Raw genomic sequence first — 16,615 nt, forward strand, 5'->3', positions numbered from 1 at the left:
ACAGGAAGTAAAAATGCGCATAAAACCGGTTGAAACAACAACCTATGGAGCTATTTGGAGCTATTTGTTCAGCGGATCAGTTAGAAATAACGCAGGGAGAAAGATTACAAGCAGAAACAGCCATAGTGATGATGATGTTTTATGAAGAGCTGCAGACAACCAGCACACCTCCAACAGGTAAACTACTTATTTTACTTTGCTGTGCTGTGTAACGGTGTCGTGGCTTAGCGTAACTACTCCCAGAGCAGAGCAGCAAACTCACCCGGTTTTCACGTAGCAGATGTCCATATAAAGAAATCCATCATGAGCTGACGTCAGCTCGGGCTGAAAGTAGAAAAAACCGTTGGAAACTGAGCGTTCAGAGCCTGAAGCTGCTGCTTTCTGCTCCCAGGGATTACTGCTACGTACGTTTACCTCGTTATTTGACACGTCAGCCACTTTTAACATGAATATCCAACATTGTGACATTATATATATATGTCTGAAAATAAGGAAAAGCATAACATATCCCTTTAAAGTGAAGCTTTTTTCTAACTGTGGAGGTGGATCAGGACTTCCTGTGTTCACGTCCTGGTGAAACGGCGTCTTTTACTTCTTCTGTGACGCGTACGTAACTGGAGTCTGTGGGCGTGGTTTAATCAGGAGAGGGATTTGATTGGATCACGTATAAATGGGCGTGGCTTTGTGTACTACTGTTGTACTGATGTTTGAATTTGTGACGTCATTTTTGTCCCAGAGGCAGATCAGTGGTTATCATTTGATATATTTCTTGTATATATTATATATGTTACACATGTTGTTTTCAAACTAAGGGGTCGATGTTTGTTCTCACTTCAGTGTGATAGTGATAGTAATGTCACTGTGACATCCTGCTCTTAAGCTAGTTGAACTGATGAAATTGTTTCTATATGAGCGTTGTTTGCTGATCTCTGGGGTTAACTAGAGATATCTCTGCCTTAAGCCAACTGTTTTAGAAACTGCGGGGATCATGAGGTACCTAGATGAGCTAAATTTGAAGGATGTCTTAGTTTGAAGTTATTGATTGATCATGAGGTGTCTGTTGGATCATCATATGACCATACTTTTTTGTATGAAGGTGTAACAGTTTGTGGAAGTGTCTGTTTAGGGACCTGACTGTTTTTAACTTTGCTGCTGGAGAGGTATAAAGCTTTCTGAACATCTCTCCAAAAATACAAGATAATTGTATTTTTGTTTTGTGTTTTTGTATGTGGACATTTGTGTAGTTGTTAGTGATGGTGTGATGGATTGTACAGTGTCTACAACTGCTTCAACAACTAACAATGTTTAATGCTTTCTTCATGTCTCTGTGTGGTTCTTGAGCAACGATGCAAACATTTCCACAACATGACATAAATGACTTCATGAACGTGAGCAATTCCTCATTTTAAAGCAATAATCTCGAAGATTTTTATTTACATAAATGTTAAGTCACTATCTGTCATCGACTGAGGCCTATGGTCCTCTGATGAAGCCCTCGCATTTGCAGTATTATGAACTGGGTGTCTGTGGCGGCATTCCTGGAAAAAATCACAAGCGTTGCTCAATCAGTTAATTGTTTTTCCATCAGCCAGCAGTGGTTGGTCCGCCAGAGAGGATAGGCGGAGCTAATGCTACAGGCTGCTTTGTTTTTTCTGGTCTCTGCTAGCGTTGCCAACTGACTGACATCACACAGACAAGACTGTTTGGATCTCAGGGAGGTGAGGTCCAATTACACACCTGCAATTACCGCTTATCGCCACAGGTGCCGCCAAAGAGAACAACACGGAGATCTTCAGAGTTTAATTAGCGAGTTAGCTACAGCTGATAAACTGTCAGTTTTTATTTCAGTGAAATTGATGTTCAAAAGTGAGAAATGAGAAGCTGTTTCTGTCCTTTTCTGTCTGAAATCAAATTCTTTTTAAATATTAACAAGACTATTGATGTAAATCTGCAGCTGTTGACGAGGATTTAAATATTACTTATTTGTTTATTTGGATTTCTTCCAGGGTTCATAGAAAACTAATGACTGCAACAAGTTTAATATGTGACTCTGAAGTTAGATTTCATACTTACTAACAGGTTAGCAACAGTAACTAACGAGGCTGAACGAAGGGTCAGTTTACTACACTGATCAATTGATTGCTGCGACTTCATTGAAGTGAATCAGTTTTAGATCAGAAATGTCTCAGTTATCAGTGATTCTGTGACCAGAATCTGCTAACAGCAGCCTTTATGGTTTGTTTATTTGTTTTAATTAATTTCAGAATATAATAGATTGATAACAGGTGTAATTATTTGCATTAGTAAGTGAATGCTAGCAGAGTTACAGCTTATTTTAATACTCATCTGGCTAAAAATGACTCATGCAAATATATATATGTTTGAGACAAGAGACGTTCTTTATTAAACACTGATACATCCTGCGTCTGATTCATTTATGGTTGATTGAAAGTTCTGATGAAACCTTAGAAACAAATCAAACACACCATTTCCGTTTGACGGCTGCCAACATGTGTTTGTGAAGAACAAACCTGTTCTGGTCGAATCGACTAAAGTTGTGGAATTAAGACATCACACATTAATGTCTGGTTGGTTAATTAGACTTAGATTCAGCGCTGTGCTTTGTTCAGATAACATGATGCAACCGCGGTATTAATGCCCGTCATCGTCTGTCGGCCGTTAGAATTAACAAGCTTATATTCACTGGAATTTTCATGAGCCTTCTTCTTCTATGAAAATTTTATAAAAGTTTTATTGTAAACTATGAAAGTCAAAACTTTCATCAGGGAGCCAAATATTTTCTCTGAAGGGCCAGATTTGGCCCACGGGTCACTATTTGCCCACCACGGCTATAGAGTAAACTCTTCTATGTTATACTCTTTATCCTGAGTAGTTCAGTATAAAAATACGTTATTTACCTTTTTCTTTTTCGTTTTAATTCTGGGTGAAATGGTCCTGACGATGCAGTGTTTCTCTGGTTGAAATTTAATTGATCATAGAGATAAAATCTGACAAATAAAAGATAATTGACAGCTTTATCTTCCCTCTTCATTAAAACTCTTTACTGAATGAACTAAATGTGAACGGGGAGAAAACAGTCACAAAGAAGCTAGCATGTTAGCGTTAGCGCACCAGCCTGCAGGAAGTTACGATGTCGCCAAACTAGAACCAAATATTTCACAAACACGTGTGGATTCATTTCACTGTGATGTGAAGCTGAACATGTGACGTTTGTCCCGCTGGTGGCGCTAGAGGAGGTTCAGGACCTACAGAAGCTGACATCATGGTGAACATGACGCGAGAGAGATTAAATCACACACACACCCACACACACACACACACACACACACACCCACATACTAAATGTTCTCATCATCCTCTAACTGAGGCCATCTGTTGCCGCTGGCGATGCTGGCTGGCACCGAGAGTAATTACCCCTGTTCTCCTGTGTGTGCATGTGTGTGTGTGTGTGTGTGTGCATGTGTGTGTGTGTGTGTGTGTGTGTGTGTGTGTGTGTGTGTGTGTGTGTGTGTATGTATGTATGTGTGTGTAAATTACAACATTAATCATTATTCATGTGTTAAGTTTTGTTCCATTAAACCTTCAGTCACACTGCAGGAAATAAAAACATGTGAAACTGTGTGAACATGATCCGTGAAAATTTGGAGGTCAGAACAGAAGACAAGTGTGTTTTTTACATTTTATTTTTGCTGTAATGTTTGTGGGAGAGAAAAGAGAGTTATTATCATCATTAATTAAAGAAATACACAATGTGCATACACTGTATTTGATATAAATATACGTTTTCATTGCCTTCTTTTTTTCTCTACTTGTGGAGTCATATTCAGTCAGTTCATGACAGAAGTGTCCAGTCAGTTCACATTAACAAAACCAATAAAACCAGCTGGACAAAGGAACTCAACCACAAACAACAACTTTCAAAACAAAGATGAAACTGCTCAGAGTTTCATTAAACCACAATCCACTGCATGAAGGAAACAGCTTTCTTCTCCCTCCTCACATCCCTTTTTTCTTCTTTTCCTCCTCTTCTCTTTGTCTGTGTTACAAAACAAAGTGACCGGCTTTTCTTCTTCTTCTTCTTCTTCAGTGGTATACGTGTGCTGCTCCTGGGACATATTCAGGACTCTGATGGTCAAGCTCTGGAACGAGGGGCTGGAGTTGGAGGACTACGTGTTCTTCTTCATTGATCTTTTTGCGGAGGGTTTGGGGCAGCAGGGTCCCGTCAGGCCGTGGCACCGGGGAGAGCCCGACGACTTCATCGCTCACCACGCCTTCAGAGTGAGACTTTATTCTGATGGTTCAAAAACAAAAAAGCTGCTTTAAACTCAAGTTTAGACTCTTTCAGATCCTTAACTGACGTATAAGTAGTAGTGCAACACTGCTACTCCATTACAAGTAAAAGTACCTCAGATCTGTACTGGATTTAAAATAACAATAACATAACATTGTAGAGTTTGTGATTTCTGATCTTGTTTAAATGTTGTTTTCATACAGACAGTAAAGACCTCAGAGGTGAAACGTGATATTTATTGTGTGTGTTCTCAGAGTGTGAAGGTGCTGACCTACCTGGAGCCGCAGAATCCAGAATATCTTCAGTTTGTTGAAACTCTGAAGAAAGACGCAAAGAAAATGTTCAACTTCACCATCAAAGACTCTCTGGTAGCACACACACACACTCACTGCCACACTCTTATTATCAATACTCAGATCATTGATCTGGTGATATTCTATATTTTTCTTCATGTTCAGAGCCAAACCAACAAGTACTGTGATATCTCACTGCTCTCTACAGATCTATTAAAAACACGTCAATGAGCCACACCGCTGCAACTACTGAGCCTTTTTAAAAATGAAACTATATATTTGTGAGCTGTTTTTTAAGATTTTCATCTTCAGTAGGAACTTAAAAATCCACTCCTAATTAAACTTCATCTACAGTAATTATTTCAACTAGCAGAAAATTGAGCTAATTTGGAGCGCTGTGGTAGGCGGATGGTTACAGCACAAACCACATAACCACAACGTCCCCATGTCACACTCCTCTCTCTCCCCCTTTGGTTCTTTGTTTCCTATCTGCTTCTCCACTATTGTGGACTGTAAAAATGCCCCAAAACATATCTTTAAAAAAATTAAAAAGGAATGTGGCTAATTTGTATAAAATGTCCCAAAATGACAAATGCTCCGGTCTGATTGGTGAGTCTTTGGTGTTTGGACCCAAGTGTATCTGCTTGCAGGTCTATTTCAAAAATGAAATTATATATCAGCGAGGTCTTTTTAACACATTATTGGTTATTATTATTTCTTTATACTGGATTTGATGATAATAAGAAACAACAATAATACAGAAAACCAGCAGAGTTTTACTTTAGAGATGTCAGATCAGAAACAACTCATCTGAATTGTTTGTGTACTTTTGAAGAGTGTTGTTTATGTGTGTGTGTGTGTGTGTGTGTGTGTGTGTGTATGTGAGGGACTTGACAGAGTCTGATGGATCACGGACAAATAAATGTTCATGTTACATACTACATATAGAGGACCAAGAACAGAACCCTGAGGAACCCCAAAAACTACTTACTGACAGTCAGTAGGATGATCATGTTGCAAAAAACTGTAACTAGGGCACCAAATATGGATTTATCCGCTGCTGAAAACAGTCACTATTTCCTCCTGTTTTTTAAATACGACAATGACCAGCTATTTTAGGAAATTACTGAACATTTTTAAACATGGAACTTTATATTTGGGAGCTGTTTTTAAGGATTTACGTCCTTAGGATCAGTAGGAATAAAGAGCTTTCTTTAGAGTAACATCATGTGTTTGGACCCCAGTACACCTGCCTGCAGGTCTAGTTTAAACATGAAACTATATATTTGTGAAGGGTTTTTAAAGATTTACGTCTTTAGTAAGAACCAATGAGCTCTGAGCTGAGAGCTACAGACAGAGATGGACTAACATGTTGGTGGATTTTAGTCTGAACAGGAGATTTAATGACAAGAACAAGAATATAGAATATAGAACAACAGCTGCAGTTTCTGCTCTTAAATCCAAACATCGTCTGACACACAATGAGATCTTATTAAATCAGCTGTTTGATATAAAACACTTCAAAAGTAGATTTTCTTTCAAAAAGTCAATAAAACAAAAAAGGCAAACATTTTTATTTCTATCTTGACTTGTCCTTGACTAAACATGTACATAAAATAATGATACACAGACTATAACTACAAAATGAAATTACAATACCAGAACACACAGTACAAAACAAATACAATCAGCTGTTTTGTTTTTATTGTAAGCTTGTACCATTTACCTTCGTAGAGACATTTCACTTATTTTCTAATGTCTATATTTGTTGTGTTTTGCTTTTTCTTGTTTTATTGTTTCTGTTGTTGTGTGGAGCTCAGGTAGAGATCACTGTGTGGAAGATGATAGATCCAACTAAAGAATGAAGAACAAAGCCGTTAGATGTCAGAGAGCTGTTTTGTAAAACTGAAACTGTGTCTGTGTCTCTGTCAGTATAACCTGATAGCTGGAGGTTTCCATGATGGAGTGATGCTGTACTCTCAGGCTCTGAATGAGACACTGAGCGAGCAGAACTGGAGAGGAGGAGGAGGAGGAGGAGGAGGAGGAGGAGCAGTCCAGAGGCCCAGAGGAGACGTGGTGACCAGGAAGATGTGGAACAGAACCTTCCCAGGTGAGAACAGAAACATATTTTCTCATGGGAAACATTTCAGAGTGTCACAGGGGAACATGCTGCTGGATGAGAAACTTCTGGCAGAAAACCACAAACAGAAATATACTGACAGCTACAAGAATATGTTCTCACATCCTGTAAAAAGAGAAACACTCGAAGTAAAAACACTCTGTCACATGTTAAAGTCCTGCATTCAACACTGTAAAAAAGAAAAAAAAAATGGACAAAGTCACAGTGATGTCATCCATTGGTTTCTGGACTGCCATTTTGAAGTCCCCAGTCTGGCAATTTGACCGTCACCATCTTGGATTTTTGGAGCCAGAAGTGACCATATTTGGACGAGAGGCTGGAGATGACCCTAGCGCTAGCTGCTAGCTTGGTTAGCAGGGTGCATTTACAGTCTATGGCTAACTGTGATAATGCTAATGATAATTTTTGCTAGCAAAAAACAGGCTTAAAACCCTTAAAACAAAATGTACTTACCAGAAAAACTGACCAGCCGACTCCTGAGGGGGTCTTTCAGTACAACCAAACGCTCAACAAGACTTTTGTAGGTGACCAAAATGTTACAATTAACTTTAATGAGCTGAAAACACACTGTGAAATAGCAGCAGCTACGCCTGTACTCTGTGAATCTGGGGTTACGCCATGGTTACGTTACGCAATCAACATTGTTGCTCAGGCAATCACGCGGTAGCCCCGCCCTAAAGCATACGCTGCTTTATCGTCTATTTTACTCTAAATGGGACCATAGTTTACAAAATGAACATCATGCTGTATTGAAGAAGACTTGAAACTAGCGATTGAGACCATAAACTCATTAGGAAAGTGTTTACTGAGGTAATAAATCAAGTGAGAAGTAGAGTTATTTTCTCATGGACTTCCATACAGTTGGCCAGTGGAGTCGCCCCCTGCTGGCCATTAGACAGAATGCAGGTTTAAGGCACTTCAGCATTGGCTTCACTTTTCAAACCCTGAGCTACCTGGTAAAAGCACAGAAATATTATAAGCTAAATGTAGTTAAAGTATCAAAAGGACAGTAGCTGTCTAATAAATGCAGTATAGAAGTATGAAGACAGAAAGAAGACACAAAATTCGGTATTTGATTTACTTTTCCTCATGTGTTACATGTGTGAAACATCTGTTTGTGTCCATACTGTGTCCTCACTAAGACGGTTAAATTTGAGAACACATATTTTTATCTAATTTTCAACCTTGTGTTCAGACTGAAATGGTGTTTTTCTTTTCCTAAATGTTCTGAAAACTGAACTTTACTGAACGATGACGTGAGCTGCACACTGAGACTCTAGGTGTCAGTAAAGCTTCAGAAAGAACCAACTTTCTCTGTGATTGATCAGTTTAAATATTGATAGCTGAATACAGAGCTGCTGGTGTCATTAATCAGTATTTATCAGCTGGCTGTCTGTCCCAGATGTGGCTGTGAAGCATTTTTGTTGTTTGTTAACTGAAAAGAGAAGAAGAAGAGGACATGGAAACCAGGCTAACTGTTTCCCCCTGCTTCCGGTCTTTATGCTAAGCTAAGCTAACCACATCCTGACACAGCTCTGAACATGATACTGAACATGAGCCTCAGCAGAGTTCAATCATCTCGGACTGACTGGCCAATCATAGTGCTCGCTGTAATTTTCCCGTCCTGGTTGTTGGTTTCAGTCCCAGACATCCTGTCTTCATGTTCCCAGTGTCAGACCGCCATGCTACGCTAACACGCTAACTCCCTGCTGAACCGTGAGAACATGTGTGTGTGAGAGAGAAAGCTTCAGTAGAAAAAGAAGAGAAGGGAAACCATCAGCGTCTCCTTCCCATGGTGATCTCACCAGGCGGTGCTGCCTCCTGACTGGCTGACTGGTCAGAGCTCATTTGATTGATGGAGAGCTGTGAGAAACATCAAACCAACTTCATGTTTTTATTATCACATGTTATACAGCGTCAAACAATATAATCAATAAAAATGCAACTTCTGTACATCCACAGGAGGTCTGATGATTTCCACTGTATGTTGCTCTGTTTTTAAAAACAGAGCAAAAAATAGTGAAGCTTGTCAAAACAGTGAAAATAGTGAAAAAATAGTGTGTCTGTGTGTAAATTAGTATTATTAGGTTATTCAGAGGTCAAAGTGAATTTTGGATCAAACAAACATTTTATTGATCATACATTTGGGTAAATACTCTTTCCTCAAAGACACATCTGAAAGAGTTCACAGGGATCCACCAATCAGATCATTGAACAGTTTCTGACCTGAAAAGTAAAAAACGTCAAACAGCAGCTTCTGACTGGATGAAAGAGAGTGAGACTGAGGTCACCACAGAGTTTAAATCCAAACAAAGAAAGACAAATAAAGCAGACAGACTGTGATTTAAACTCTATAAAAATGTCTCGGTCCGTCAACCGCTGTGTTGTTTCAAACATTAAATCATTCGTTTGGTTTTTAATAGAATCACTTTTTGTTTCTTTAGTTTGTGAAACATTCAAAGACAAACAGACGAGATGTTTCATCATGTCGATGGAAAAATCCAGAAACTGTGAAGCTGTAAAACTGTTAGAGACACTTCACTGAATGTCCTCAAACACTGAGACACAGAGAGAGAGGACAGGACAATAAATACCAGACAGGACGGGATAAGACTAGACAACAAAGACGTCACGAAACAGGACATTAAAAAAAAAAAAAAAGACAAGACAGGGACGTCCTGGTGGTGCTGGGTCCAACTATATTCAGGTTTTACAGGTCCCCCCTCATTTCCTGTCATCTTTCTGCCATCAAATGAAGACAAAATATTTCAACAAATCAAAAAAAGATAAAAAAGACAAAACAGGACATGAGAGGACCACAAGCCAACATTTTTGCCAGATGAAATTCCTTCCAGGTGTTCCTGAGATATTGTGTTCACAAAAGAATGGGACAGACATGAGATGACAGTGACCCTGGCATTTGGACCTTTGACCGCTACAATCTAATCAGTTCATCCTTGAGTCCAAGTGGACGTTTGTGCCAAATTTGAATAAATTCCATCACGGCATTCCTGAGATATGTTCATGAGAATGGGACAGACAGACGGACAACATGAAAACATGAAAACATGATGCATGAATGAATGAAACAAGTCAACACAACACAAAACTAGATAGGACGGAGAAGGACAACATAAGACAAGAAAGACAAGACAGGACAAGAAAGACCAGGGACAACAAGACGTTGGAAGAAAAGACTAAACAAAAAAGGACAAGGAAGACAGGAAAGAAAGAGACAAATGTAGACAGGACAAGACAAATCAGGACAAACGTAAAGAGAGACAAGAGATTTATAGCGTATTCCTGTAAACAGATTCATTTAAATCATGACATCATATTTCAGCTGACTGTAGCCCTACCCCTCGTCTTCCGTCCTGTCTCTGCTTTCAGTTACTCCTCATGTTATGGGGACATAAATCTGTTTACGCAGTCACGTGTGGGGACTCACATCCCCTTTGGTCTACAGGAAATGAATGTAAGTCAATGTAATGTCCTCTAAAGTGATGGAAACATGTGTGTGTGTGTGTGTGTGTGTGTGTTGGGGGGGTTCAGGTGTGGAAAACAAACGTCCTCAGGAAGTGACATGCTGACGGCGGGGCTCAGCTGCAGATGACTGACTAATGTGATCACACACACAGCTGAGAGAGTGTGTGTGTTTGTTTTTGTTATTAATGTTTCATAAAAACAAGTTAACATTTACATGATATACACTTTTATATTTAAATTTTCTGAACAAAAGAAATAATCGATAAACAGTGAAAACTGATCAATATGCAGCCTCAACTATTAGTTTGACAGAAATTTTTGAGTTTTGATAATTGAATAATCGTCATTTTTTTTAGCAAAAATGCCAAAACTCTGCTGGTTTCAGCTTCTCAGATGTGAAGATTTGAATCTTTTATGTGTCGTAAACTGAATATTTTTGGGTTTGGGACTGTTGGTCGACCAAAACGAGACATTTGAAGACGTCACCTTTGACCCTGGGAAATTATAACGACCATTTTTTCACTAGTTTTTTTACATTTTATAGTCAAAACAGTTAATCAATTAATTGAGAGAATAATCAGCAAATTAATCAATAATGAAAATAATCATTAGTTGCAACTCAGACTGGTGACACGACTAGAAAGACATCTTTATCATCATTATCAATAAACTTAATTAGGAAAAAATGCAACAAAATGAAAAAGTAAAATAAATAGTCATGTTTCAGTTGTCAGTCAGCTGTGTGTGATCAATAGTTATTGATCAGTAATAGTTACTGTGCAGTAATCGGACCTCAGTGTTTCAGTAGTCTGATGACCTGCGTTACCTTTGTGACATCTGAGAGGACGTACGTCCCTCCTGTGCACACTAACAGCTCCCTCACATTTTATTGTGAAGGGAGACGTTTTGTTTCCTGCAGCAGGAAACTGACGTCAACTTCCTGACATCCTGTCAGCAGGTCAAAGGTCAGAGTGCAGTGATGAGTCAGCAAAAAACACAACAACCTAACATCTGAGAAGTAAAGTTTGGTGTACCCCAGGGATCGATCCTTGGCCCGATGCTTTTGACATCATTTGCAAATATGGTATTAATTTTTACTGCTACGCTGACGATACACAGCTATATGTACCTGTAAAGCCAAATGACCTTTCCCAACTCCTCAATTCAGAGGCATGTTTATCAGAAAATAAAAAATGGATGGGTATGACCTTTTAGCTGTTAAATGCTGATAAAAAAGAGTTATTAGTTGTTGGACCAGCCATTTGTATGAGAACTTGAGTGTTGACATTGATGGCTGTATTATTTCTGAAACTTTTTCAGACTTTTTACTTTTTCTTTTTATTTCTGATTTTTGATTCTCGTCTGACATTCCAGTCTCATGTCAAGGCCATTACCAAGACAACATTTTTTCATCTTAGTAATATTGCCAAAATCCGGCCTATTTTATCACTGTGTGGTGCTGAAACTGTAATCCATGCATTTGTATCTTCCAGACTTGATTATTGTAATGTCCTTTTCTATGGTCTTCAGCTTGTTCAGAATGCTTGACAAAAACTAGAAAATTTGACCATATAACACCCAGTCTGGCCTCTTCACTGGTTACCAGTGCAAGCTAAAGCTGATTTTAAGGTTCTTCTTTTAACTTATAAGGTCGTGAATGGACCTGCACCACCTTACTGTACTTATCTGAGCTCATTACACCATATACACCTGCACCAGACTCTCTCGATGATGGTCTCCTGGTCCTTCCTTCAGTTTGCAAAAAATCTGTTCAGAGCATTTGCCTGCCGTGCTCCTTCTCTGGAAACGCCGTCCATTACATGTTAAAGAAGCACGTTCAGTTGAAATTTTAAATCAAAACTGAAAACCTACCATTATTCACGTCATTATGGCCTGCCCTAAAACTTTGTTGGGTTCAATCTTTTAACATGGATGTTTTTAATGTAGTGATTACTTTAACTGTTTGCTGCATGTTTTGTCCTATGTCTTCTCTTTAATTGTAAAGTGTGTTGGGACAATGCTGCATGCTGATTCTGCACTTTAAGTAAAAAAAGATTGATCGATTGAAACAAAGTAAACTGAACTGAAGGAATGTAGTGAAGGATTCCCACACAGACAATATATCAGATCAGAATAAGTATATCTAGGTGTATCCAGGTGTGTCCAGGTGTGTCCAGGTGTGTCCAGGTGTATCCAGGTGTGTCCAGGTGTGTCCAGGTGTATCCAGGTGTGTCCAGGTGACCTCTGACCACCTCTCTGCTGTCAGTTTCTGAAAAAGAACAAATGTAGTTTTATTTTTGAAACCAAGAGGTCACCTGCAGGTTCCAACCTGGGGCCCAGAGGGGCCCATTGATGACCCTCAGGGGCCTGGACGTCAGTCGGTGCTGCTGCTTTGTTTCATCTGATTTATACTTTTCTAATAAATTATTGATTGTTTCTGCAGTTTAACCTCTTGAACTGTGAACCGTCCATATTTACTGACTGACTCTTCAAACTCATACAACTTTATTTATAATCGGAGATCTGACAGTTTCCACAGATCTCAGATCTGTCAGGCTGAATATTGGTGACGTGTTTCTGACATGAGACATGAAACAGTTTCAGCAACATATATGATGCTGTCAGTGATTGCAGCTCTGCATATGTGCAGCTCTCATCAACATGAGTGAAACAAAATGATGAAGATATGCGACTCGATAATTAACCCTTGGCAACTCTCATTTACCCAGTTAAAGCTCACGTCATTGCTAAATTGTTAAAGACCTAAAATGCTCAAAGACGTTCTTTCTGTGCAGAAAGGAACTTATCACGTCTGTTCAACCAATCAAAGACTAAATGAAAGGTTTTTGTATTGAAATTAAAAAAAACAAAACATGCATATATGTGTTGCACAGCGAAAGCATTTTAAAGGTTTTTGAAGTGGAAAAGATGACACCCTGTGACGTCTGCTCATAAACGTTTATACACTAAAACTGGATCAAATATTCATTAGAAGGACAACTGACAGTTACACATGTACAGTATATCTGTATTATATACTGTATGTCCACACGTCTGCTAAAAAGCAAGTTAACTTTATTTGGATGATTCCAGTTTTATGTGCATGTTGCTGTTTTTGTTATCTGTCTGATGATTACTGGGAAGGAACAAGCTAGTCAGACCAGACTGGACCACACTGGTCTATATGAGGCCAGTTTGTTAGGAGAGACGACAACAGAGAACATGAGAGTGAGTGTGTGTGTGTGTGTGTGTGTTGATGCTGCTGATAAACAGGCTGCTCTATATTAGATTGTTCTGCTTTTATCCACCAACACACACTGAACACAGTCAGCGGTCATTAATCACTGAGCATGTGCGTCACAGGAGGAGGAGGGATGGATGGATTGATGGATGGAGGGCAGTAAACAAGTGTGAGTGATGGAGGGAGGGACAGGTGGAGACAAACATGATGCAAGACGAAGGAGAGAAGAGGACATTTTGACAGTTTAGATGATGAAGAGATGAAAAAAGAGAGAAGTTCAGATGTGTTTCACTCTTCAGCTGGGACGTCTCGTTTTGTCCAAAACTCTTATTCAGTTATTTGGTTTATGATCATAAAAAACAGAGAGATCGTTCTGTTCAAAAGACAAAAACAGTTTGCAGTTGGTTAAACTGTATGAGAAGTTCACAGAAAGTAAAAATATGTATTGATTGATTGATTATTTACTGCCTCACAGCTTTAAAAACTTCACAAATTAATGACTGTAAACACTCATGCAGACAGACAGCAGCAGATCTGTGATCTAATTATCTGAGAGAGACGACGCTTAGCTGGAAACAAAACTCTGAGCTTCAAACAGTCCAAGTTTCTGTGGATTCACAGAGAAAAACGTTGAAAGTGTCGAAAACACCAGAATCAACATCTACACTCAATCCTTTTTACCTTAAAAACACGTCTTCTTATAGAACAGAGAGATTTTATTGTTTCAGGGCAGATAGATCAGATAAAATAAACTTTATTGTCCTCTTCAGGCTTCACAGAGAATTTATCTCCAGACAGACGGAGCTGCATCTTTCAGATGTGAAAAAACTAAAATACTATACTCCTATAAACTGTAAACCTCTCTGTGACCCTGTAACGTTCCATCACCACAATATTTAACTGCTGCCGGTTAGCATCTTAAAGGACCAGTGTGTAGGATTTAGTGACATCTAGTGGTGAGGTTGCAGATTGCAACCAATTGAATATCCCCCTACGAGCCTACGGTGGCTGCGAAACTAAGGAAAGTCCCTCTCTACAGCCAATGTTTGGTTTGTCCATTCTGGGCTACTGTAGAAACATGGCAGTGGGCTCCGTGGAAGAGGACCCACTCCCTCTGAAGATATAAAGGGATATAAAGTCCGTTCCACTAGATACCACGAAATTCTACAAACTGCACCTCTAATGGATGATGGAACAAATGAGTTTTTACAACAGTTCAGTCTAAACTGTCTGTCAGAAGGTAAGCATTCAGAGCAGAAGATGATCATTTATCAGACGTCTCATATATAAACTGAACAGAATGTGTTCTGTCCTTCTTTAACCTCCATAACATTCAGGATAAGACCGGAGCTCAGACTGTGATTGGCACTGACAAGACCGTCCTGCCAAGAAAAGCAACACAATGGTCGTAATGTCAGTGGCCAAAAACAACCTATAGCCATAGTAACTGTGAGGGGGAGCAGTGGTGCAGTTCAGATGATGTATATATATGTGGATGGATTTCGTCATTCAGAGGAGGAGGATGGATGAACGCATTAACCCAACGGTGGACTTTGCCACAAGAGATGCTGTTTGTGCTACAATCGTCCCCTAACTTTAACCCCGTGGTTATTATTGTAGCCATGATGACAAAGGTGACCTAACTTTAAGGAAGTAATAACTTTAACCCACACCACATGTTTCTCTAACCTTAACAAAGTGATCATTTTAACTCAAACCATGATCTTTCCCTAAACCTAACCAGACATTAACCGCAGAGTTGTCACATCATAAAACATCATTATTGTTTAACAGTCATGTGTAACGGTTTTGGAAAGCACAGACAAATGATGTTATCCTGGCGACTACTGCCGATAGAGGTGCCAGATGAGAAAACGCTGCTATGTGTTGTTCTGGAGTCACATGATCTGGAGTTTAATTTGGAGGACTGGTTGGTACTAACGGGTTACTGATTAAACTCTGAAATTGACTGATAGAACAGAAACATGAGTCTCTGGTCATCACTGTCAAGTCTCAGCCTTCTGAAAAAAAGCAACGTCTGCTGTTGAACAAAGACTGTCAACATGTCAGGAAGAATGTCAGCGTACACCTGAAGGCAGCGTTTCACACTCCATATGTTAATGTTCACACCAAAACTAGCTGTTAGCTGTAATTATCTGCTTTGGCTTCTATGTTTAAGATCAAACTGCCCCTTCTCAGTAACTATCTACAACTGATGACACTTAATAACACTGTATTGCATTTAAAATCAATATTGAACAAGAAAATGTTAGTGAAAAGGTTTTAAACTCAGGGCTAACGTTAGCTGGTTAGCTAGCAGCACCATTGATTATTTAATGAAAAGAAAGCCCCCAAACATGTGACTGCTGTTTTTACTGATACTATTTAACTCTTGACTCTTTATAAAAATCTCTTTATCTCCATCTGCTGTTTTGCACGACACATTTCAGTGCGGCGAATTTGTTTTGACAAAAACAATAATTTAGCTGCTAATGATAGCATCAAGCTAACTCTGATGTTTATGTCTTGTGGGTTCTGGTTAAAACCACTGATGCTAAAGTCACTTTAAAAGGAAATTATGAAGCTCTGACTCATTTACAAATTCATTCAAGTCAAACAGTTTCATGTGATGAGCTGAGGTTGGTTGTTCGTACCTCACACTGCAGTTAATAGCGCTACGAGCTCCGCTGATACTACGTAGAGTTTTCTATCTGGAAGAAACCAAGTAGCCTAAACAGAGAGGGGGGGTTTGTGTGCAGCAGGCAGAGTTAAATACCAATAAAAACATACATAGAAGAGAATTTTGTTAATATGCTATGTTATTAAGGCTAATTAAAACAATTTATTGAATTTAACAATTTCTAAAATCATCTGATCTCAAATATATAAGAGGGCACATGTCTCTGTATGCGACGTATTTATAAGAACAAACCAACAGACAGCAGACAGAGGCAACAAAGGGTCCCAATTGAACTTGAACTGGAGACGTTGTGGCATCCAGCCTCTTTCTAGAACATTTTACTGAATACAGAAACCCGTAATTTAACACAATTATATCAAACTGCTGCTGAGTTTGAACGATCAATGATAATAATAATACATTTTCTTTATAGAGCATTTTTCAGAGATGCTTTACATGACAA

General features: G+C 39.0%; 1 protein-coding gene across 1 annotated transcript in view; it reads left to right on the forward strand.

Annotated features, from left to right (window-relative positions):
- Window positions 1–16,615, forward strand: part of npr1a (natriuretic peptide receptor 1a) — a 41,806-nt gene that overhangs the window by 8,445 nt on the left and 16,746 nt on the right. The window contains exons 3-5 of the mRNA XM_067612882.1: window positions 4,109–4,299; window positions 4,567–4,680; window positions 6,538–6,715. Of these exons, the coding sequence (XP_067468983.1) occupies window positions 4,109–4,299; window positions 4,567–4,680; window positions 6,538–6,715 (483 nt within the window). The remainder of the gene's footprint in view (window positions 1–4,108; window positions 4,300–4,566; window positions 4,681–6,537; window positions 6,716–16,615) is intronic.

Source organism: Thunnus thynnus, chromosome 15, assembly GCF_963924715.1.
Source record: "Thunnus thynnus chromosome 15, fThuThy2.1, whole genome shotgun sequence".
In the NCBI taxonomy this organism is placed as follows: domain Eukaryota; kingdom Metazoa; phylum Chordata; class Actinopteri; order Scombriformes; family Scombridae; genus Thunnus; species Thunnus thynnus.